Source organism: Gobio gobio (genome assembly GCF_949357685.1).
Source record: "Gobio gobio genome assembly, chromosome: 25".
NCBI lineage: Eukaryota > Metazoa > Chordata > Actinopteri > Cypriniformes > Gobionidae > Gobio > Gobio gobio.
The window spans coordinates 8,738,037-8,760,456 of record NC_137121.1 but is presented as its reverse complement, the minus strand read 5'-3'; the positions used below and the strand labels follow the sequence as shown (position 1 = coordinate 8,760,456).

Below are 22,420 nucleotides of genomic sequence, written 5' to 3'. Positions count from 1 at the left end.
TGTTTAACTGGGATTTAACCCCGGCTCGTGTCTTCTGCTGGTTTGATCAGCATTAAAGAACTATCTCAACTCTTAAATAACAGATAGAAGATTACAATAATATCAGATTTGTCTCATTTTAAATAAACATAAACAGATGAAAAATGAACTAAAGTAAAAAAATTACTTTTGCTATGGTTGAATCAATTTTATTTTTGGCGCAAATTTTTTTGTATATAGTGTTGATATTGCAACTTTTCATCATCGTGGCATGTGTGGAAAGTTTTAAGCCATGTGTCTTACAACTAACCCCGCGTTAGGTTGTGCCCAACATCAGATTGACGTCAACATCCAACGTCAGATTGACGTCACAACCCAACGTCAGATTGACGTCACAACCCAACGTCAGATTGACGTCAACATCCAACGTTAGACGGACGTTGCATTTTGGTTGAAAATGAAAATGGGGTTGACGTCAGAACCCAACGTTAGATTGACATCAGACCCACCGTCAGATTGACGTCAACATCCAATATTGGACGGACGTTGCATTTTGGTTGAAAATGAAAATCGGGTTGACGTCAGAACCCTACGTCAGATTGACACAGGTCGAGACTGGATTTGCAGTGATATGGAAATTAAAACACAATGCTGTGCCTTCTATATTGGATCCGACAGGAATGGTGCAACACACTTATGTGAGTAAAACATGTTTTTAAATTTTTTTTTATATGTGATAGTATTGCATTGTTGCTAACGGTCTAATCATATTCAATGATCTATGCTAAGCTATGCTAAAAGTGCTACCGCCAGACCTGGAGATCGGCTGAATGGATTTGAAAACGGTGAAACTCAATTGTTCAACTCTAGGGGAGTTGTAAAATAAGCCGATTTTTAAAAAAAAAAGTGGTGTGTTCCTTTAAAGCCAGGTCAAAATCGAGGGAGCGAGGGTCTGTCCATGTAAACTTTCCTCGTCCACTTCACGAAGTGGAACGCACTTCAAAACGGTGGCAGGGATTCCCCCGAGGGGAAGTGAGTGCGTGTCTAAAAGTGGAGTGGAATGCAGCAAAGGTCTAAGGGCATGTAGCCTACAACATAATAAAACAAAACAAAACAAGAAAAACAAGATCTTTGTGTGCGGTTATGATGACTGTCAGGGAAAACTGGTCTTCATAGATTATTAAAGAGCCTGAGGATCTGTCAAGGAGTAGGAAATAAACTATTTCAATATAAGAAAATTGTAAATTTAGTTTACACTTTGAAGTAGAACATTCTGTCAAACTGATATAATTGACCATGTATCCCATGTAAACATGTAATTATTAACTAGGCTATTACTTTTTGCAGTTATGCTATCAACAGATTTGCATTTGTGAATGGCACCACAAAAGACCATTTGTAAAAAACAAATGAAGGTCACACAGGTTTTGTGCAGTATGCACTAGAGGGTGGGATTTGGCAACGTTTAGGGTGGAGCGCTCTGTTTAAATGACAGCGTGCCCTTCTCTCCGGCCCCTTTGCTTGATGCCAGCACGTCAGTGATCACGTCTCCAGCCTCTTAGTCGTATATCAGTTAAACAATTAGTCTATAAAATGTCTGCTGAGTTTGAACTTTGTCCAGGAAGAAAAATCGGGGGTTCCAACCCCTGTTTTATCATCGCTGAGATTGGACAGAACCATCAGGGAGACATAGAAATCGCCAAACAAATGATCCGAATGGCCAAGGTAAAGTACTGTTAGCAGGAGCAGGGGTACCCCGAAACCACAGTTTGATAGAAAATTGATAGAATTTTTTAACTTTTTTAATTACCTGACTTTTATTTCTAAACAGAAAAAAAATGACCTAGAAACGGGGCCATTCAAAAAGAATGTGTTTTACCATTCCACTGTGTTACTTTTCCATTGTTTTTTTAATTTAAACAAACTTGACGGATGTGTTTGACCGTTTTTAACTGCAAAAACTTGTTCTTTGTGAACCGGCTCAAACTTAGAATCCTATCTATCCTACTGTAAAAAAGATAATGTTGGTTTAACTTAAAACTCAATCCGAGAGGCAGGATAAACTGTTGTCTTTCAAATCCCTTCTGCTCGCAATAGGATAGTGCTACAACCAACGAGAAAATATAATTTCACTTTTTCCAATCTTAAGTCAAGAATTAAAATGGGAAGTTTCTGTAATAGCTATAACGGTCACACACTGTATCACAGCATTAACTTTTAGACTTCTTATATGGTGAAACTCATTTTTCATTCAAAAATCCTGTTTGTAGTCAACCAAATCCACTTCAACTCCCTCTTGTACCTCCCTGCAGGACTGTGGAGCTGATTGTGCCAAGTTTCAAAAGAGCGAGATTGAACACAGATTCACCAAGCACGCTCTGGAGCGTCCCTACACGTCCCCTCACGCCTGGGGCCCGACCTATGGGGCTCATAAACTCCATCTGGAGTTCAGTCACCAGCAGTACAGAGAGCTGCAACAGTACGCCAATGACATTGGCATCTTCTTTACAGCATCAGGGATGGATGAGGTGAGGGTCTCAACGTTTATTATATATATCAAGAGAATATGTGCATGTTAAACCCAGCAGATTGAAATGCATCTCATAACTTTTTTCTCTCCCTACCTCAACCAGATGGCTGTAGAATTTCTTCATGAAATCAATGTGCCGTTTTTCAAAGTTGCCTCAGCTGACACCAACAACATCCCTTACCTGGAGAAAACCGCCAAAAAAGGTAAAACTCACTGTTCAAAAAGTGTTGAAGTGCTGAAAACTCGCTTTCCTTTGACAGAGGTTTGTCATATTCACTGCCAATGTTTACATAATATTTCAGACACTATCCAGTGACTCACAAATGAGAAAAGTTCAAGCACAGCCGAGAACTGAATCTGAATAGCTTCTCATGAGCATTTAAAGTCAGCTATTCTAGATCACCTGGAGATTTACGTATTGACAGAGCTGATTGGCCAGAGAGCAGAGCGAATGCAACCTAGAAATCCTGGTGTGGATTTTCTGGCTTTGAGTGTGCAGAGAATTCAGCATGTGTGAACTGTTAATGAGCTTATTTTCTCCCAGAAGCTGACGTTTTGGTGTATTTGTGTAGGTCGCCCCATGGTGATTTCTGCTGGAATGCAGTCTATGGAGATCATGCGCTGTGTTTACCAAACCGTCAAGAAGCACAATCCCAATTTCACTCTCCTGCAGTGCACCAGTGCTTATCCGCTGCCATTAGAGCACGTCAACCTCAGCCTGATCCCTGTTAGTGATCGCTTTAATCTCATCTTCATCAACTTCATAAATTACTGAAAAAAAAAAAATTGTTTTTAAGTAGTAGCTGAGTAATTTGAAATCTTTCCCTTTTCCTACGCAGGAGTTGCAGAAGGAGTTTCCGGACATTCCCATTGGCTACTCTGGACATGAGACAGGCATCCATGTGTCTGTGGCTGCTGTGGCACTTGGGGCAAAGGTCCTGGAGCGTCATGTGACCCTGGATAAGAGCTGGAAAGGCAGTGACCACGCAGCATCACTGGAGCCGGCGGAGCTGGCGGAGCTGGTGAAAGCCATCAGGACGGTGGAGATGGCGATGGGCTCGCCAATCAAACAGATGCTGCCCTGTGAGGCTTCCTGTCACAGCAAGGTCAGATAAAACGGTCATTTTGACAGATTTTAAAACCCTAAAACATTTATAAAATCTCATTAATCAATGGTTATGTTCTTTCGTGCAGTTGGGCAAGTCAGTGGTGGCCCTGAAACCATTGCAGAAGGGTGAGACATTAACTCTCGACATGCTGACCGTAAAAGTGGCCGAACCGCAAGGCGTCAGGCCGGAGAACATCTTCAAACTGGTTGGCAAGAAAATCACCGTGGACCTGGAGAAAGATGCCACCATTACTGATGACGTGATTACAGACTGATGATCAGACACTCCAAAACTAAAGGGGCAATAAAAATATATAAAATCAGCCATTATTAAATAAGACTTTTTATTATTACATTCTTGTCATTTTGACATGAGAAATATGTAAATTATGATGTCTTGTCTTGATTTTGCATATATGCCTAATGTCTTGACATGTTGTAACCTGTCTCACAGACTATTGTCTTTGTAATTGTGGTGAATGAACAATAAAAATAAAACATCTTTCTTTCTAAATCAATCTTGAATCTGGGTCTTTGTTCATATTGGTCTCTTTATTAGACCCAGCTATATTCCTCAAAAGCAAGATGTTTTGTGTAAAATTGAACAGTTGTTCTTACTAACAGTTTTTAGTTAACTTTACTTAATATCCAATAATTTGTTGAACTTACTTAAAACGGTTTAGTAATCTCTACTGTTTGCATGCTAAGCCTTTGTTACTCAGAAAACCCAAGCTAACATTACTTGGTTTGAGTAACATTTTGCAAAGCACTAAAATAAAAATAAAAAATAGGCAGGGCAAAAGGTTTTTGAGGCTGGGCAATTCTTAATAGACTTCACTTATTTCCTCCACTTCTGCAGTTATCGTTCTCTTTAGTTGCATTCACTCATTTCCCAAAGTCATCTTGAATGTTATTGTCAATACAACTAAACATTTTGGGAGAACGTAACATAAGTTGATTTCATAAATTCATGTTGACTTCCTAATGATTATTTCTTTATTATTGTAATTCTCTTCCTGCAGCGATGCAACAGGGAATCACAGTTATTTGATTTCAAAGGAAGGGAAGTAATAAATATTGATGGATTATATATAACATAACTATATTTCATATCAAATAATGATCTTTTAACATTTTATTGCTAACATTTATGGCATATACTTTTAATTGGGTTAATCCCTCTATATCTGTGACAATATCTTGCTTGAGTCATTCAACATTCAGCATCAAAACACAACAATGGTTACAAGTTTTTTTTTACTTTTTATGAAATAAGTTTTAATTAACAAGACCAATTTGCTGTCGCTATTGAGGTCATGCTGACACAAGACAGCAAATAAAATAGTAAAACAAAGCAATTAATTTATTCATGCCGCAATGCATTCTGGGAGTACACTTCCTCAGATCACAGATTAGTTGACAAAACGTAAATGGTTTAAGTAACAACTCAAACCATTTACGTTTGAGTTGTTACTAATTAAGTAATTAAGTTATGCTTACTTAATTTAATTAAGGCAACAAGTTTGCACAATTGAATTAAGTAAACTGAACAAATTAGTTTTAATGGTGTAGAATTCATTCAAACCACAGAGAATGCCTTCACGCGTCAAACGTTCAATTCGCGTGAATCGCACCGCAGAATGTCTATTCGTGTCTTTGCATTGACTTAACATGTAAATCACTCGCGCGAAATGTTTCATTCGCGTCTGGTGTGAATGCACCACTACACGCGCCAAATGCCCGAAACGCTTAATTTGCGCCGTGTCATTCGTGCCGCATGATGTCTATTCGCGTCTTTGCATTGACTTAACATGTAAATCACTCGCGCTTAACACTTCATTTTTACAAAATATTGTAAAAGGAGATTTGAGTGAGTGTGTGGTCATTTGGACCAGACAGTATAACGATGCCCCCAAAATTCTTCTAATTAAAGAGAGATGTAAAATATGTTTTTTGGGAAACTGGCTCTGTATAGACCAATTTACAGTCTACGTCACACTGACGTCACGCAGGTTCAACTGCGCATGTCGGTTGCAAAAGACGATCGGTGCAGTTTATCAGTTTTAGACACGCACTAGCAAATTTCCCTAAGCACTTCCCCTCGGGGGAATCCCTGCCGCCATTTTGAAGTCTGTTCCACTTCGTGAAGTGGACAAGGGAAGTTTATATGGACAGACACTTGCTCCCTCAATTTTGACCGAGGGAGCGAATCTAATTCATATGTACACTTCAGGAAGCTTCATTTACCACAATGCAACACGATTGTGACCACCGCATATCGCATTTAATTTACCCCACCACAAACAACTCTATGATATTTGTATTATTTTTAAAAACATTTAAAACAACCCAAATACATTGCTGGTCAAATAATTAGAATATCGTCAAAAAGTTGATTTATTTAACTAATTCCATTCAAAAAGTGAAACTTGTATAGTATATTCATTCATTACACACAGACTGATATATTTCAAATGTTTATTTCTTTTAATTTTGATGATTATAACTGACAAATAAGGAAAATTCTAAATGCAGTATCTCAGAAAATTAGAATATTACTTAAGACCAATACAAAGAAAGGATTTTTTGAAATCTTGGCCAACTGAAAAGTACGAACATGAAAAGAGCATGTACAGCACTCAATACTAAGTTGGGGCTCCTTTTGCCTGAATTACTGCAGCAATGCAGCGTGGCATGGAGTCGATCAGTCTGTGGCACTGCTCAGGTGTTATGAGAGCCCAGGTTGCTCTGATAGTGGTCTGATAGTGGTCTTCAGCTCTTCTGCATTGTTGGGTCTGGCGTATCGCATCTTCCTCTTCACAATACCCCATAGATTTTCTATGGGGTTAAGGTCAGGCGAGTTTGCTGGCCAATTAAGAACAGGAATATCATGGTCCTTAAACCAGGTACTGGTTGCTTTGGCACTGTGTGCAGGTGCCAAGTCCTTTTGGAAAATGAAATCTGCATCTCCATAAAGTTGGTCAGCAGCAGGAAGCATGAAGTGCTCTAAAACTTCCTGGTATACAGCTGCGTTGACCTTGAACCTCAGAAAACACAGTGGACCAACACCAGCAGATGACATGCCACCCCAAACCATCACTGACTGTGGGAACTTTACCCTGGACCTCAAGCAACGTGGATTGTGTGCCTCTCCTCTCTTCCTCCAGACTCTGGGACCCTGATTTCCAAAGGAAATGCAAAATATACTTTCATCAGAGAACATAACTTTGGACCACTCAGCAGCAGTCCAGTCCTTTTTGTCTTTAGCCCAGGCGAGACGCTTCTGATGCTGTCTGTTGTTCAAGAGTGGCTTGACACAAGGAATGCGACAGCTGAAACCCATGTCTTGCATATGTCTGTGCGTAGTGGTTCTTGAAGCACTGACTCCAGCTGCAGTCCACTCTTTGGGAATCTCCCCCACATTTTTGAATGGGTTTAGCTTCACAATCCTCTCCAGGGTTCGGTTATCCCTATTGCTTGTACACTTTTTTCTACCACATCTTTTCCTTCCCTTCACCTCTCTATTAATGTGCTTGGACACAGAGCTCTGTGAACAGCCAGCCTTTGCTTCAATATTTAACCTTTTCACAATACTCTGTTTTCTGATATACTGAATTTGGGATTTTCCTTAGTTGTCAGTTATAATCATCAAAATTAAAAGAAATAAACATTTGAATTATATCAGTCTGTGTATAATGAATTCATATAATATACAAGTTTCACTTTTTGAATGGAATTAGTGAAATAACTTTTGATGATATTCTAATTATATGACCAGCACCTGTATAATGCTGCATTAAACAATTTCGTAAAGGAAAATAAAATTCAAATAAATCAACTCCATAGTGGATTCCAAGTGATCAAGGGCTTAGGACGTTCCAGTTCAGTCCATTGCAAATGTTCCTCCAGTAGTGGACTCTCATGCAACGTAAGCAATGACGCACATCCGAGTGAACGAGACGGAGGGAAGTTAACGAGTGAAGGGCATAATAAAAATGAACTGGAACGCAACACTGGAAAGTGTTATAATGTATGAAATACACTGGTTTAAATCATGCTTTAGGCTATACATATAACAACAGTTGAATGATTTCAGCAAATAAGCAGTTAAATTTGATTAAATGTTTGATTAAATTGCTGACACTGAATGAAAATAATGAAAATTTTAAAGAAATTTGAGAAAGTTTAAGATTAGGTAAGTTTAAAATATTTTTTATTTTCAAAATGTAGGATATACACTCACCTAAAGGATTATTAGAAACACCATACTAATATTGTGTTTGACCCCGTTTCGCCTTCAGAACTGCCTTAATTCTATGTGGCATTGATTCAACAAGGTGCTGAAAGCATTCTTTAGAAATGTTGGCCCATATTGATAGGATAGCATCTTGCAGTTGATGGAGATTTGTGGGATGCACATCCAGGGCACGAAGCTCCCGTTCCACCACATCCCAAAGATGCTCTATTGGGTTGAGATCTGGTGACTGTGGGGGTCATTTTAGTACAGTGAACTCATTGTCATGTTCAAGAAACCAATTTGAAATGATTCGAGCTTTGTGACATGGTGCATTATCCTGCTGGAAGTAGCCATCAGAGGATGAGCATGGTGGTCATAAAGGGATGGACATGGTCAGAAACAATGCTCAGGTAGGCCGTGGCATTTAAACGATGTCCAATTGGCACTAAGGGGCCTAAAGTGTGCCAAGAAAACATCCCCCGCACCATTACACCACCACCACCAGCCTGCACAGTGGTAACAAGGCATGATGGATCCATGTTCTCATTCTGTTTACGCCAAATTCTGACTCTACCATCTGAATGTCTCAACAGAAATCGAGACTCATCAGACCAGGCAACATTTTTCCAGTCTTCAACTGTCCAATTTTGGTGAGCTCGTGCAAATTGTAGCCTCTTTTTCCTATTTGTAGTGGAGATGAGTGGTACCCGGTGGGGTCTTCTGCTGTTGTAGCCCATCCGCCTCAAGGTTGTGCGTGTTGTGGCTTCACAAATGCTTTGCTGCATACCTTGGTTGTAACGAGTATTTACTTCAGTCAAAGTTGCTCTTCTATCAGCTTGAATCAGTCGGCCCATTCTCCTCTGACCTCTAGCATCAACAAGGCATTTTCGCCCACAGGACTGCCGCATACTGGATGTTTTTTCCTTTTCACACCATTCTTTGTAAACCCTAGAAATGGTTGTGCGTGAAAATCCCAGTAACTGAGCAGATTGTGAAACACTCAGACCGGCCCGTCTGGCACCAACAACCATGCCACGCACAAAATTTCTTTAATCACCTTTCTTTCCCATTCTGACATTCAGTTTGGAGTTTAGGAGATTGTCTTGACCAGGACCACACCCCTAAATGCACTGAACTGCCATGTGATTGGTTGATTAGATAATTGCATTAATGAGAAATTGAACAGGTGTTCCTAATAATCCTTTAGGTGAGTGTATATATATATATATATATATATATATATAAAATAATTTCATATATATTTCCCCACAGAGGTGCTCATATGCTTTGCGCGGAAAGGGAAGTAGGCTATGCCTATAAGAGCTGGAAAGAGAGCATCACTTTTCTTTTCTTTTTTATTGTGACATGAAACATTTTTTATGATAAATGATGACACAAGAATAAACATTCAAAATAAATAATAAATAAAATAAATTAAGGGTCTAGAGTAACAATTATAGACAGGAATAATGCCAATTACATATAACAATATTGGTGACTAGGTTAGTCACAAAGTTTAACAATCAAATCCTACAGAAAAGCATTAGCAAAATATTTCCCATACATGTTTCTATCATCAACATTAACATACTCATATAATGGAGATTGATACATGTTATTTGAAACACAAAAGAACATCAGAACACAAAAGAACCCAGACCATTCTTGGTAAATTCTTATGCTCACCTCTAGAAAGAGGGGCCCAACACCCCAGAAATCCCTAGTTGCCACACATGACAATTTTTCTTAAATCCAAAGGCAAGAGATCTATAAATGGAGACCATAAATTCTGAAAGCTCTGTGCATTACCCATAAACACAGCAGTCAGTCTCTCATGGGGCAAAACAGCAAAGATCTCTCTATACCACTGAGTGACAGAGGGGGGAGTGTCATTAATCCATCTAATAAGGATGCATTTCCTTGCCACAAGTAGCAGTTTATCTAACAGTTTGTAACCTGTTGCATCCAGTGTCAATGTTGTTGCCTGTCTTTGGATGGGAGCCCCAAAAGAAACAAAACAGGATCTTTTTCAATTTTATCTGAAGAATGGTGCCAATTTCCTAAGCAATGAAACTCCAGAATCTAGAGATGTATTCACACCTCCAAAAACAGTGAAAGTATGTCCCTAACTCTGTATGGCACTTAACACACAGGGCAGATATAGTATGATAAATTGTATTCATTACAACAGGTGTCACATGTAATCTATGCTATATCTTATATTGGGTCTTCCTCCCATTTGCGAGCCACTGTGTTCAAAAGTCCAGTGGAATTAGAGTATATAAAAGAATAAAACCTAGATATAAAATGAGAAGCATTAGTTGTGTTGGCGAAGAAACTCTCCAGATTGCTAAGTGCTGGGGAATTCAGCACAGGACTTTGCTTTGAGAAAACATAATGGTGAATTGTTAAATAACCAAAGTGGTGTTGCTTTGGGAGATCAAACTTCTGTTGTAATTGTTGGAAGGACATTAGGGAGCCATCCTGGAACAAGTCTCCCAGTATACGAATCCCCTTCATGTGCCATGCTTTAAAGACAGGTGAACCTAAGCCAGGGGCAAAATCCTCAGACTCAGCATAAACAGAATTTCACCACTCCAAAAGAACCTTGAGATCTGTCGCCAAACTTTAACAGAATTGTAAAGTATCGGGTTTTTCCTCACTATATCAACATGCTTATAGGGGCAAGCAAACAGGCTCCAAATAGAAAATGGGGAGCACGCTCAGGAGTCCACATTCAGACTCAGATTACAGTAAGACCTATACCACTCCCAAATGAGTCTGGCATGGCAAGCCCAATTATAATATAAAATATTTGGCATAGCTAAACCACCCAGTTCTACTGGCATCTGCAAAGATTTGATATTTTGTCTAGGCTTCTTGCCATTCCATGCAAATCTAGAGAAAGCACTTTCCAGCTCTGCGGAGACTTTCCTGCTTAACCATAGGGGCAACATCTGAAGAGTGTACAATAATCAAGGAAGAATATTCATCTTGATTAAACTTATCCTACCGAGCAGCGAAAGAGGAAGAAGAGCTTGCCAGCGGTTTAAATCTTTTTTTACAGTGTGAATAATCGGGGCGCAATTAAGTTTCCATAATTTGTTCAGGTCAGTTGACACATTAATCCCAAGGTAAACAAATCCAGATTTAGACCATTTAAAGGGTAAGTTAGTTAAAGATTCGGGGCCCTATCTTGCACCCAGCGCAATTGACTTTGTACACCGACGCATGTGTCATTCCTATTTTGCACCCGCGCAAAGCGCGCTTTTCCCTCTCCACAGAAGCACGTCGCTAAACTAGTGAATGAACTTGCGCTCCCTGGGCGGTTCAGCGCAAAAAAGGAGGCGTGTTCCGGCGCAAACAATCCCTGGTGCTATTTTGCTGTTCCATTAAACAATTGCGCCACTGACCAGAAAAAACCTAGTCTAAAGTCAGTGGCGCGTTGCGCGTTGTTCCTTATGCTATTTTAAGGGCGCATGCTTGACCATAATGTATAGCGTGCACAACGCGCATACACTTTGCTCATGTAATCTACACAGATGCAACAGTTATTTTTGCAAATCATAAATTGTTACACTAAAAAATATTAACACATGAGATGACGGAAATCATTGTGGAGTGCCACGAAGATGTGAAAAAATAGGCATAAATCTAGCTTACAAATTATTCAGGCTAATTGTTGTCTAATAATTAAGGATCAGACCTGTTTGCCCAATAGTGGCAACTTCTGGCAAGACATATATGTATATAAGGACATCTAACAAATTGGTTTGTCCGTCAAGAACCAGGAAAATAAATCGGTGAGGGTGGACGCAGCGATGTCCTCTGCTGGCGTCAGGTCCTGAGTAGAGGCAGATCCACCTCCCGTTACACGGCGTGCCCGATTGATGCTGGCAAGCTTGGACTTTCCCCGTCTTCTGATGTCATTGTAGCGCTTGCGGCACTGGTGCGACGTCCTGGGGATGCCAGCTGATGAAACAATTGTGGCTATTTCCTCCCACGCCTGTTTAACCAACGCTATTTTGGGTGGGTTTCTCCCATCCCCATACAACACAACTTCTCTGTCTTTCACTGCTCTTACAAGAACATCAGTCTCCTCGGCTGTGAACCGCTCCTGGCGTGCGCCTGGTAAATACGCCATAATAATAGCAATCCATAATGGAACTTGCGCACCTGCTTTTACAGGGAATGTTGGATGACGCTCTGATTGGTTTATTCACGTTACGCCCAAACCACACCTATGAATAATGAAGCTACTTCAGACTAGAGCTACTTTTATCCCGCAGGGAAAATAGCAACAGCGCCGAGACCCGCCCACAAAGTTACTTGCGCTTCGCGCTTTGACACTTGCGTTTCAGATCGTTAAAATAGGGCCCTCGGTATTAAAGTTGCCTAATGGCAAGGCTTCCGATTTACTAAAGTTAATTTTGTATCCTGAGATTAACCCTTAATCGTCCCTTGGGGTCCAGCTGACCCCACTGGACTTTTCCTCCATTTTTTAAAAGTGTTCCCTTCATCTCAGGGCCATGAGACTCGGTGACTTTTCCTAAATAATCTATCTAAACATGCACAAAAAATCTGGGCTTGATTTGGTTGTTCTAAAGGTGTGTAAAAAAATTTTTACCGTTTAAGTCCCTCGGGGTCAGATTGACCCCACATTGAAAATGAATGGGAAAGTGTAAAAAATACATTTTTTTTTCACTTTTTTTGTCAATTTTTTTTTTACTAAATCCAGTATAAATCTGAAAATGTCTACATTTATATCAAGATCTGGTCCTAGAGCATAAACACAAAGTGGAACGAACTTTCTGTCTCATACACACACGCACACACACAAACACACACATGTGTGTGACTGCAACAGAGAGCATTTTTATAGAAACTGGCAAATAAAATCAACATAACTGGCATAAATCTGAAAAAATTCCATACATAAATGAAGGACAAATACTAGAACACAAATGCAACATGGAACAATCATGAGAAAGAGAGGGCAAATAAAAGAAAGATGAAAGGCAGCTTAACTTTTGCATAACTTCCCTATGGACCTCTATTGGATAATGTGGTCATTGCACTCTCTTTCTCTTTAACTATAATTCCTAAAGTTTTTCCACAAACCTACAGATGGCGGTATTCTATCCCTAACACATAGAGCAATGTCCAAAAACTATTTATATTTATTTAAGATCATCATTCAAGTGATTTTTTCATAAAAAAATGATTTTTAATGAGCCAATTTATGACATAGTTAAGTATTTGTGCAGTAAATAGGTAAAAAAATACCAAATACCCACAAAAACACAGCATAAATGTATAGTTGAGAAGTAAATAAAAAAAAATTATATATAGTTTTCCATGTAAAATTTTTTATTTCCTTATGCAATCGCTCTGTAAAAGTTTGGGGTCTATCTGACCCCAAGGGACTCAAACGTAAACCCTACTTGGGCGATTAAGGGTTAAACCAAACTCATCAAATAGAGACAGCATTGTTGGTATAGATAATTCGGTTGATGATAAAAACAACAGAATATCATCTGCATACAATGCCATTTTATGCTCTACCGATCATTGAAATACCCCTTATATCTCTATGCTGTCTAATAGCCTCCGCTAGAGGTTCCAAAGCCAGCGCGAACAAAAGTGGGCTCAACGGGCAACCCTGTCTGATGCCCCTAGAAAGTGGGAAGGGATCTGACCGTAAGCCGTTAGTAAAAACACAGGACGTAGGGGAATGATAGATAGTTTGAATCCATTTCAGAAAGTCACCATCTATACCAAATCTCTGTAAAGCCTCAAACAGATACCCCCACTCCACCCTGCCAATGCTGTTGGTTGGTGTACTGCATTACATTCAGGAGCCTCCTTATATTTGTAACAGAAAAACGCTTCTGAATAAAGCCAGTCTGATCAGGGTTAATGAGGTTGGGGAGAACTATCTCGAGTCTTCTGGTTAGCAATTTAGAGAGTATTTTAGCATCAACTCCAATTAAACTAATGGGTCTATAAGAGCTACATACATCGGGTGGTTTATCCTTTTAAAAATTAGCTAAATATTTGCCAAATTTAAAGTGGGTGGAAGCTGGCCATTTTTCAATGAATCTACAAACATTTCAGTGAGTGATCCTACTATATCTTTTCCCATTTTTTTTAATAGAATTCTGGGCAAAATCCATCTGGCCCAGGGGCCTTCCCTCCCCTCGAAGAGTTTATAGTGTTAAGAACTTCCTCCTCTCTAATTGGCTTACATGTGAGAGAGGGGAGTTTAATATTATTAAGGAAATGGTTCATCCTTTGCTCTGTGGAGTGGCATTCTGATGAATAAAGATTTTGATAAAATTCTCTCATAATTATATTAATATTTTTGTTTTCGAATCTATTAGCCCCAGAATTATCCTTTAAAGATGAAATTACATTGGTCTATGCCCTCCCCCTTGCCAACCGCGTAAGAAGACGGACTGGTTTGTTCCCTGACTCATAGAGTCTTTGTCTAGCAAAGAAAATAGATGATTCTGCCTTCTTAGTTAATAGCTGATCTAAAGCAGAAACGGGCTGCATTAAGCTGATGGGATAAGCCTCTAGAGGGTGACTCTTTGAAATCTCTCTCCAGCGTCAGAATTTTCTTCTTGAGCTCTATTATATTTCTCATAGCTTCTTTCTTTTTAGCGGAGGTATCCCAGCAAACATTGGTCCGACGGCAACGTCGTGTCCCTGGCCAAAAATAGTCGCGGTAGGACGGCATAAATCGGTAAAAGTATGTAACACAGAACATTCTTAAAAATGCACTCAGATACATTTGTACCTGTCTACAGTTCTCTCCGGTTGCATGTATAATAGTTACTTTGACTTTTAGCTATGTGTAGTTCAATATATACCCTGTTGTGAATCCGTCGTAAGAGGACGTCACTATGGTGACGTCTTTTACACGTGCATTTATAGTCCATGATGACCCTCTATGAAATCATTGTGAAATATGCAGAAGCTGCTTACACCTTGCATGGTTAATACTGCAATAATTAATTTAAGTGCCCCAAGTAGTTTTTAAGAGGTTGTGAATAGACGTCCACTGACGTCCCGTACACGTCCAGTCAAGACCCATAAAAAAAACCTTTATGAAATACAAGATTTAGCCTATATTTAATTTATTTTGAATATAGGCTAAATATATTTAAAATCACAAAGTGCTCTGTGTGGTTAAGTGATTGTGAACCCACTGCATTTTAGTCATTATTTCAACCCGTTTTATGTATTCGTTGTTATTATTTTTATGGAATGTAGCCTATGCATATGTAAAACAGTAATATATCCTATAACCATTAAGTCTGACTTGAACTGTGCTGCCAAGATGTAGTAACAAAAGATATTAATAAATCTAGCGATATTTCAAAATCCCGCGATATTATAGATTATCTCGCGAGATAGCGTTCCGTTCTCCAGTTCCTGTCTACATTACAACCACGAGGAGAAGAGGACTTGCGGAGAGAGTTTGATATATTATTAAAAATCTACTGTTGGGTAAGTACATTTTGTAGTATTTGATAAATTTACTTGAGTTTTACTTGTTTAACATGAAGGAACCGAAAGAAATGAGGCCCACGTTGTCAACAGAGAATTACTTGAGTTTTGGCTAATTAGCTAGTAGGCTAAACGTTACTTTCAACTTAAACACGTTTAATTATACAGCACAAGTTATTACTGTAACCTATTAATGTAGCCTTTTGAGAGTTTCTTTCAGAAAGTAATGCTTCCATCCCCCACTAACACCCATTTAGAGCAGAACATCTTTTATAGAGTAAAATAAAATGTAATGCATGTTGATTACATTTTTCTTATGTTTAACTCATGATTCATTCATCTTGTTGCATGTTTTTATTTATTTTTTATTGAGCTGTGAGATCATTTTTGCAATACATTTTGAAAATAAGTGCATGTCATTTACCTCAAATTTTTCCTATTATTTTAAAAATAAATATATTCTCTTCCCTCAGATGCTGTGAATAGGTGGACTCTGAGATTGATGCAGCAATAGCAGAACACCTGAATCACTCTCCAGGAAGAGCTGTTGGTGATGGTTACAAAAAATTACAAACAAAATAACTACTTTAATGTGTTTAAGGGATAGTTCCCCCAAAAATGAAAATTGTTGTCATTTACTCACCCTCGTGTTTCAAACCTGTATACCTTTCTATGTTCTGCTGAACAAAAAGATGTCTAACCCTTGTTTAACCCTCTTAATTTGGGAATTAAGAGGGACTCCACAGACCCCAGGCAACAAAATGTAATTTTATAAACTATGTTTATTAATGTTTTTACTCAACATCTGTGCAGTTTTTGGAGAATTTATAATAATTGTTAAATTTATATAAATAAATTAAAACACAAAATCAGTTTATGTAAAATTCACTTTATAAAAGACCCAAAATTCTAACTTTCATTCGTGGGGATAACATGGATAATTTGACATTGTTTAGTGTAAGATTTTTGCCCATCCTTTGGAAAATACAGTTTTATAATAATAATAATAAAAAAAAGAATTTTACCAGTAAATGGCTGCAAAGCTCCACTATTTGCTTACTATGTGACTGACTGAAAGACATTTTTCACAAGTATCTTACAGTTGGATTCATATCTAAATGTTATGAAATCACAATTATAACAATTAAAATTAATTAATTTAGTCAAAGTTTAGTATTTTTTTTGTACTGAATTTTTTTTCAATGTTACATTATGATTAGAATCAAACCAGAGTCTTTAGAATTTATCATTTTATTTCAAACATCTGATTTTCTTATAATTCTACAAATTGAATGTACACTTCAGTTACTAACTGTAACAGAACAAAAATTTACAGAAATTAAGTTATTACATATTGAGTAAACAATACACAACATGAACATCAAAATGCTATGAACTGAACAGCAATAACAAATTGAACAAATATTCCTGTATGTGTGTGTTTGAGCATGATCATTTTGCATTGTGGATGTTTTATGCATTGTTGGAAGTGTGCCACTTCATTTCTGTATGCATGTTCTGTTGTTTTTGAGGATGAAATTTGTTCTAAGCAGCCTGAGTGTGACTTTTTTTTGTCACATGAACATAAAAACAGATATCAATCCAATTAATTGTTTTTATTTGTAGATTTAGAGAGTGTTGACAACCGTACAAAGGGAACTTTTTATTTGAGCAAACGTCCATTGGGGTCAGAAAAGACCCTTGAAGAATGTTTGTAACCAAGTAGTTCTCACCTCCCATTAACTACCATAATCATTTTTCCCTACAATGGTAGTTAATGGGAGGCGAGACCTGCTTGGTTACAAAAGAATTTTAAAACATCTTTGTGTTCAGCAGAACATAGAAATGTGGAATGTATAGGTTTGAAACGTGAGGGTGAGTAAATTAATTTTAATTTTTGGGTGAACTATCCCTTTATATAATGATAATTCAGTATTTTGTAATTGTTATTTTAGTTTGGTTAATGGATGTTAAACATTAATGAAAGAAGAAAATCTGTGGCTGTTCAAAAAAATAAAATGTTTTGCTAAATCAGAACATGCTTCTTTTTGCTTATGTCCACAAATGTGTTCTTGTTTGTGATGTACACGTGATTAAAACGTTTCATGGACGTTCAGGTCTGACTGGACCGATTTTGAACCTTTTTAGAACCTGTCAAAATGTGAAAACCAAGACATAATTGATTGCATTTTACGATGTTACACAATGGGTGTGTGATTATTTTATATACACACTTAAATTATGCAGCAACACATTTAAACATCCAGAAGACGACACATTTAAACATCCAGAAGACGACGCATTTAGACGTCCAGGGGCGCGCAGAAAAGACGTGGTATTCACGGCCAGATGACGTCGAAGACGTCCGTTCAACTTTCATTTTGGAACTATTTTTCAACCATGACGGGACGTGTCGGAGGGACGTCTTTTCAACGGTCATTAAACGTCATAATGTTTGCTGGGATAAGATATAATAACCCCTCTCAGATAGGCTTTTGCTGACTCCCATAAAATGGATGAATTTACTTCAGGAGATTTATTAACGTCAATAAAGTATTTCCAGTGCTGTTTAAGATATTGCATGAATTTAGGAAGGATTCAGCTCAGTAAAGAAGGATTCAGTCGCCACTGTCTACTGTACGGATCTTTAAATGGGGGATGAACTATTATTGTAATGGGAGAGTGGTCAGATAAAGTTCTAATTCCAATGGAGCAGTCCATCGTTCTGTCCAATATCCCTTGTGATGACAAGAATAGATCGATACGCGAAAATGTTTGGTGAGGCTGCGAGAAAAAAGTCAAATCTTTGACCCTCGTATGAACTGACCTCCAAACATCAAACAGTTCAAGATCCTTGCAAAATTCTGAAAGCCTAAGACTTTTCCTTGGTTTGGTACCTCTTGGAGGAGACTGATCTATGGATGGGTCTAGTACGCAGTTAAAATCCCCTCCCAAGAGTATGAGAGAGCATGAGAATGAAGAAATGCCTGCAAGTAATTTGGGGAAAAATTGAGGTTCATATGCTGTGGGGGCATAAATGCAGCCGATTAGCACATGTTCCTCGTATAAAAAACCTGAGAGAAGTACATAGCGACCTTCATTATCTGTAATCGATTTTTCTAATTTAAAGGAGAAATTTTTATGAAGAAGAATTGCAACTCCCATACTGTTGGATTTATATGAGGAGAAAAAAACCTGGCCAACCCAGCTTCTACGCAACTTCATGTGCTCTATGTCAGAGAGATGGGTTTCTTGAAGCAACGCAATCTGACATTTCTCCGTCTGAAAAAAAGAGAGATGTTTTTGCCTTTTGACATCATGGTTAATGCCTTTTACATTAAGCCTAACCAATTTAAGATCACTCATAGACAAATTTTACCATATGAGATTTTTATATATATATATATATATATATATATATATATATATATATATATATATATATATATATATATATATATATATATATATATATATATATATATATATATATATATATATATATATATATATATATATATATATATATATATATATATATATATATATATATATATACACAGGGCTGGACTGGGGCTAAAATTCGGCCCTGGCAAATCCAGTCCATCCGGCCCATGAGTTCCTCTTGAATGTTTTAACTGGGGTTAGGGCCTTAAATTGGAGTAAATAAATAAATCTAGGACAGGGACAACTAATGATGGATATTATCGAATTTACTGCAAATGCAGATAACAAACGTAATATTGCACTTTTGACACACAGAAATGCACTTGACAGTAAACCACTGATTTTGAGCTAGGATACATTAAAGTGAATTTACTGCTTTTCTGTCATCATTTACTCACTCTCATGTCGTTCCAAACCTGTATGACTTTCTCTCTTCCGTGAAACATAAAAGAAGATATTTTGAAGAATGTTGGCAACCAAACCATAGGCTATACCATTGAATAGCCTATTGTATGGACAAAAAAAGACTCAAATGATTTTCTTTTATGTTACACAGACAGAAATTCATTGAGGTTTGGAATGACATTAGGGTGAGTAAACGTTCACATGTTTTGGTTGAACTACCCCTTTAAAAACAATACAAAATGTTCGAGAGTTAACACCTAATTTATGTAACACACTGATATGATATCTATCTTTCATGAGGTTCTCATTGAAATAACATTTTGTTAAATTTCATTAGATCTATTAAAAAGTCCATAAAACATTTACAGAGAAAAAAGCTTTGTCCTTAAAGGGATAGTTCACCCAAAAATGAAAATTGTGTCATCATTTACTCACCCTCAAGTTGTTCCAAACCTGTATGAGTTTCTTTGTTCTGCTGAACACAAAAGAAGATATTTTGAAGAATGTTTGTAACAAAGCATATAAAGCAACTATTGACTACCATAGTATTTTTTTTCCTACTATGGTAGTCAATAGTTGCTCTATCTGCTTGGAGATTCCCCCCTTCTATGTAAAAAGCGCTTTGAGTGAGTGCCTCGAAAAGCGCTATATAAATGTAATTAATTATTATTATTAATGCATGGGATCCAGCCTTTAAAGCTGTTTTGTTGAATTATAATTTAATTACCCTACACTCTAAAAAAAAAAAAAAGTTCTATATGGCACCAAAAATGGTTCTTGGCTCGTAATGATAGGGGAACCTTTTTTAGTGCTATATAGCACCTTAGTCAAAGAACCGATGAAGAACTTCTGAAGAACCACTGAAGCACCAAAATTGGTGCTATATAGCACTAAAAAAGGTTCCCCTATGATTACGAGCCAAGAACCATTTTTGGTGCCATATAGAACCTTTTTTTTAGAGTGTAATGACATTTTAACTGAGTTTAACTGTAGGTCAGTTTCATTTAACTGTATGGGCATGGTAGTCACAGGTAAAATCATGCTCCTCATTACCATAGGTATATGGTTTCGAAAATAAATAAATAAATAATAATAAACTATTGAATTTGGTTGTGCTAGAGTGACAAGTTTGTAGTTGTGTGTATTGCTGTTTTCCAATTTACCACGTGATGTATTTACATGGTCGCGGCTGTTTTCAGCTGATTCACCACAGAACCTTTAATGTTCCCATATCACACGATTGTATGAAACAACATTCGGAGTCAACGTGCCGGTTCATCACTTCATAGAGCAGCAGAAACGCAGCGCACGGTCGGCAGCGCTGTTGCGCGGATATTCGCCTTTTGCAGTTTCATGCGCCCAAATTTTTAAACAGCGCCTAATATGGACACAGTCTATGGAGGAGGGAAGGTCTCTCTCGCTTTGGCCTGTAAATTCAGAAGACAACCAATGGGCCGCTGTCCCTGCATGATGGGCCAGTCCGTGGCAAAACATTAAATAAATAAATAACCTTGTATCGGCCCCAAAGTGCGTCGGCCCACCGGGAAAATGCCCGGTATGCCAGATTACCAGTCCAGCCCTGTATATTATATATATATATATATATATATATATATATATATATATATATATATATATATATATATATATATATATATATATATATATATATATATATATATATATATATATATATATATATATATATATATATATATATATATTTTTTTTTTTTTTAATGAATGATCTCTGGGGTGTTAAAACAACATGAAGAATGGTCATAATAATGAACGAAGCAACACACAAAACAAAACCACAACCTCCCTGCCCCATTATCAAAAAAGATTACAAACCTAGCTACATCCCTCCCCCCCAAACAAACTCGAAAACAAAAGTGTGGAGGACGCGAAAAAAGAAGCCACATTACACCGAAAGATGGAGCTTATCTCTATCTAACACCCCCGCTCCCATTACGCGAAATATTACGCAACAGTAACCAAGTGGCTATAATTACTGTATGTACCCTACACATTAAGTGTACTGTGTGTTTAAACACCACGTTGTTACTGGACAGTAGGAAATAAAAAAAAAAAGTATTTAAATGTTCCGTGATATGAAAAAAATTTACTATAACCATTTTACTGAAATAGGAATAAACAGCTGCGTAACAGCATCACAGAATAAAGAATAAGAGAAAGTATTTAAATGTACCATGCATCTAAATACCACAATGGTGCTGGACAGTAGAAGATAAAAAAAATAAAGTCTTTGAATGTACCGTGAGTCTAAATACCACACTGGTGCTGGACAGTAGAAGATAAAATTAAATTAAAAAAAATCTTTAAATGTACTGTGAGACTCAACCCTACACTGGTGACAGAAGAAAATAAGAAATAAAGTCTTAAGTGTACCGTGAGAAATGTCTTTAGAGTACCTGTCTGTCCAAGCATTTACCGACTGTAATAATGTGAACAATAGAATAATGCGTTCGGCATGAATAGCTATAATATGTCTCGATGGCTGCGATGTAACATTTAATTGCGAACCTATTATTTATTTTGTAAATAAATGTTTGTGCTTCACTCGTGTCATAATATTAAAACAGTAAAACAGTTTTCACATACCAAAAAAAAAGTGTTTTGGCCGACCAGCACCGGTGATACTCAGCAGGGCCGTGCAGAGAGTTCTTCAGGGGCAGGGGCTCAAATGTAAAAAAGGGGCAATATGTAAATATATATATATATATATCCTTATGCTCATCAAGCCTGCATTTATTTAATCAAAAATACAGAAAAAAAACAGTAGCCTAATATTGTGAAATTTTATTACATTATGTTCTTTTTAACTTTTTATTAATCAAAGAATCTTGAAAATAGTATCACAGTTTCCATCATTGACATTAAATCCTCATATTAGAATGATTTCTGAATGATCATGAGACACTGAAGAGTGGAGTAATGATGCTGAAAATCCAGCTGTGATCACAGGAATAAATGATATTTTAAATACCATATTGCTGTTTTTTATCAAATAAATGCAGGCTTGATGAACATAAGAGACTTTCATAATGCTGCATAATATTCAAAAATGGTAATATAATAAAGTCCTTTCATGTATCTTCACATAATAGGCCTGTATGCTGGTGGCACTTGTTTTTTTTTTAACTTTGATAGTTTCATGAAATGGTAAACGGTGTATC

The 22,420-nt window shown here is 37.4% G+C and overlaps 1 protein-coding gene and 1 long non-coding RNA gene across 2 annotated transcripts; both read left to right on the top strand.

The window, feature by feature from the left end:
* The first annotated feature begins 1,490 nt into the window (after positions 1-1,490).
* Positions 1,491-4,133, top strand: LOC307121204 (N-acetylneuraminate-9-phosphate synthase-like). Its single transcript, XM_079808702.1, has 6 exons — positions 1,491-1,704; positions 2,292-2,507; positions 2,613-2,712; positions 3,082-3,236; positions 3,349-3,615; positions 3,704-4,133. The coding sequence occupies exons 1-6, from the start codon at positions 1,573-1,575 to the stop codon at positions 3,890-3,892; spliced, it is 1,059 nt and encodes a 352-aa protein (XP_079664828.1). The 5' UTR covers positions 1,491-1,572; the 3' UTR covers positions 3,893-4,133.
* An 11,124-nt stretch (positions 4,134-15,257) lies between these two features.
* LOC307121429 lies at positions 15,258-17,406 on the top strand. The gene is made up of 2 exons (XR_013815946.1): positions 15,258-15,369; positions 15,843-17,406. It is a non-coding gene; the product is annotated as an uncharacterized lncRNA (long non-coding RNA).
* The last annotated feature ends 5,014 nt before the right edge of the window (positions 17,407-22,420 follow it).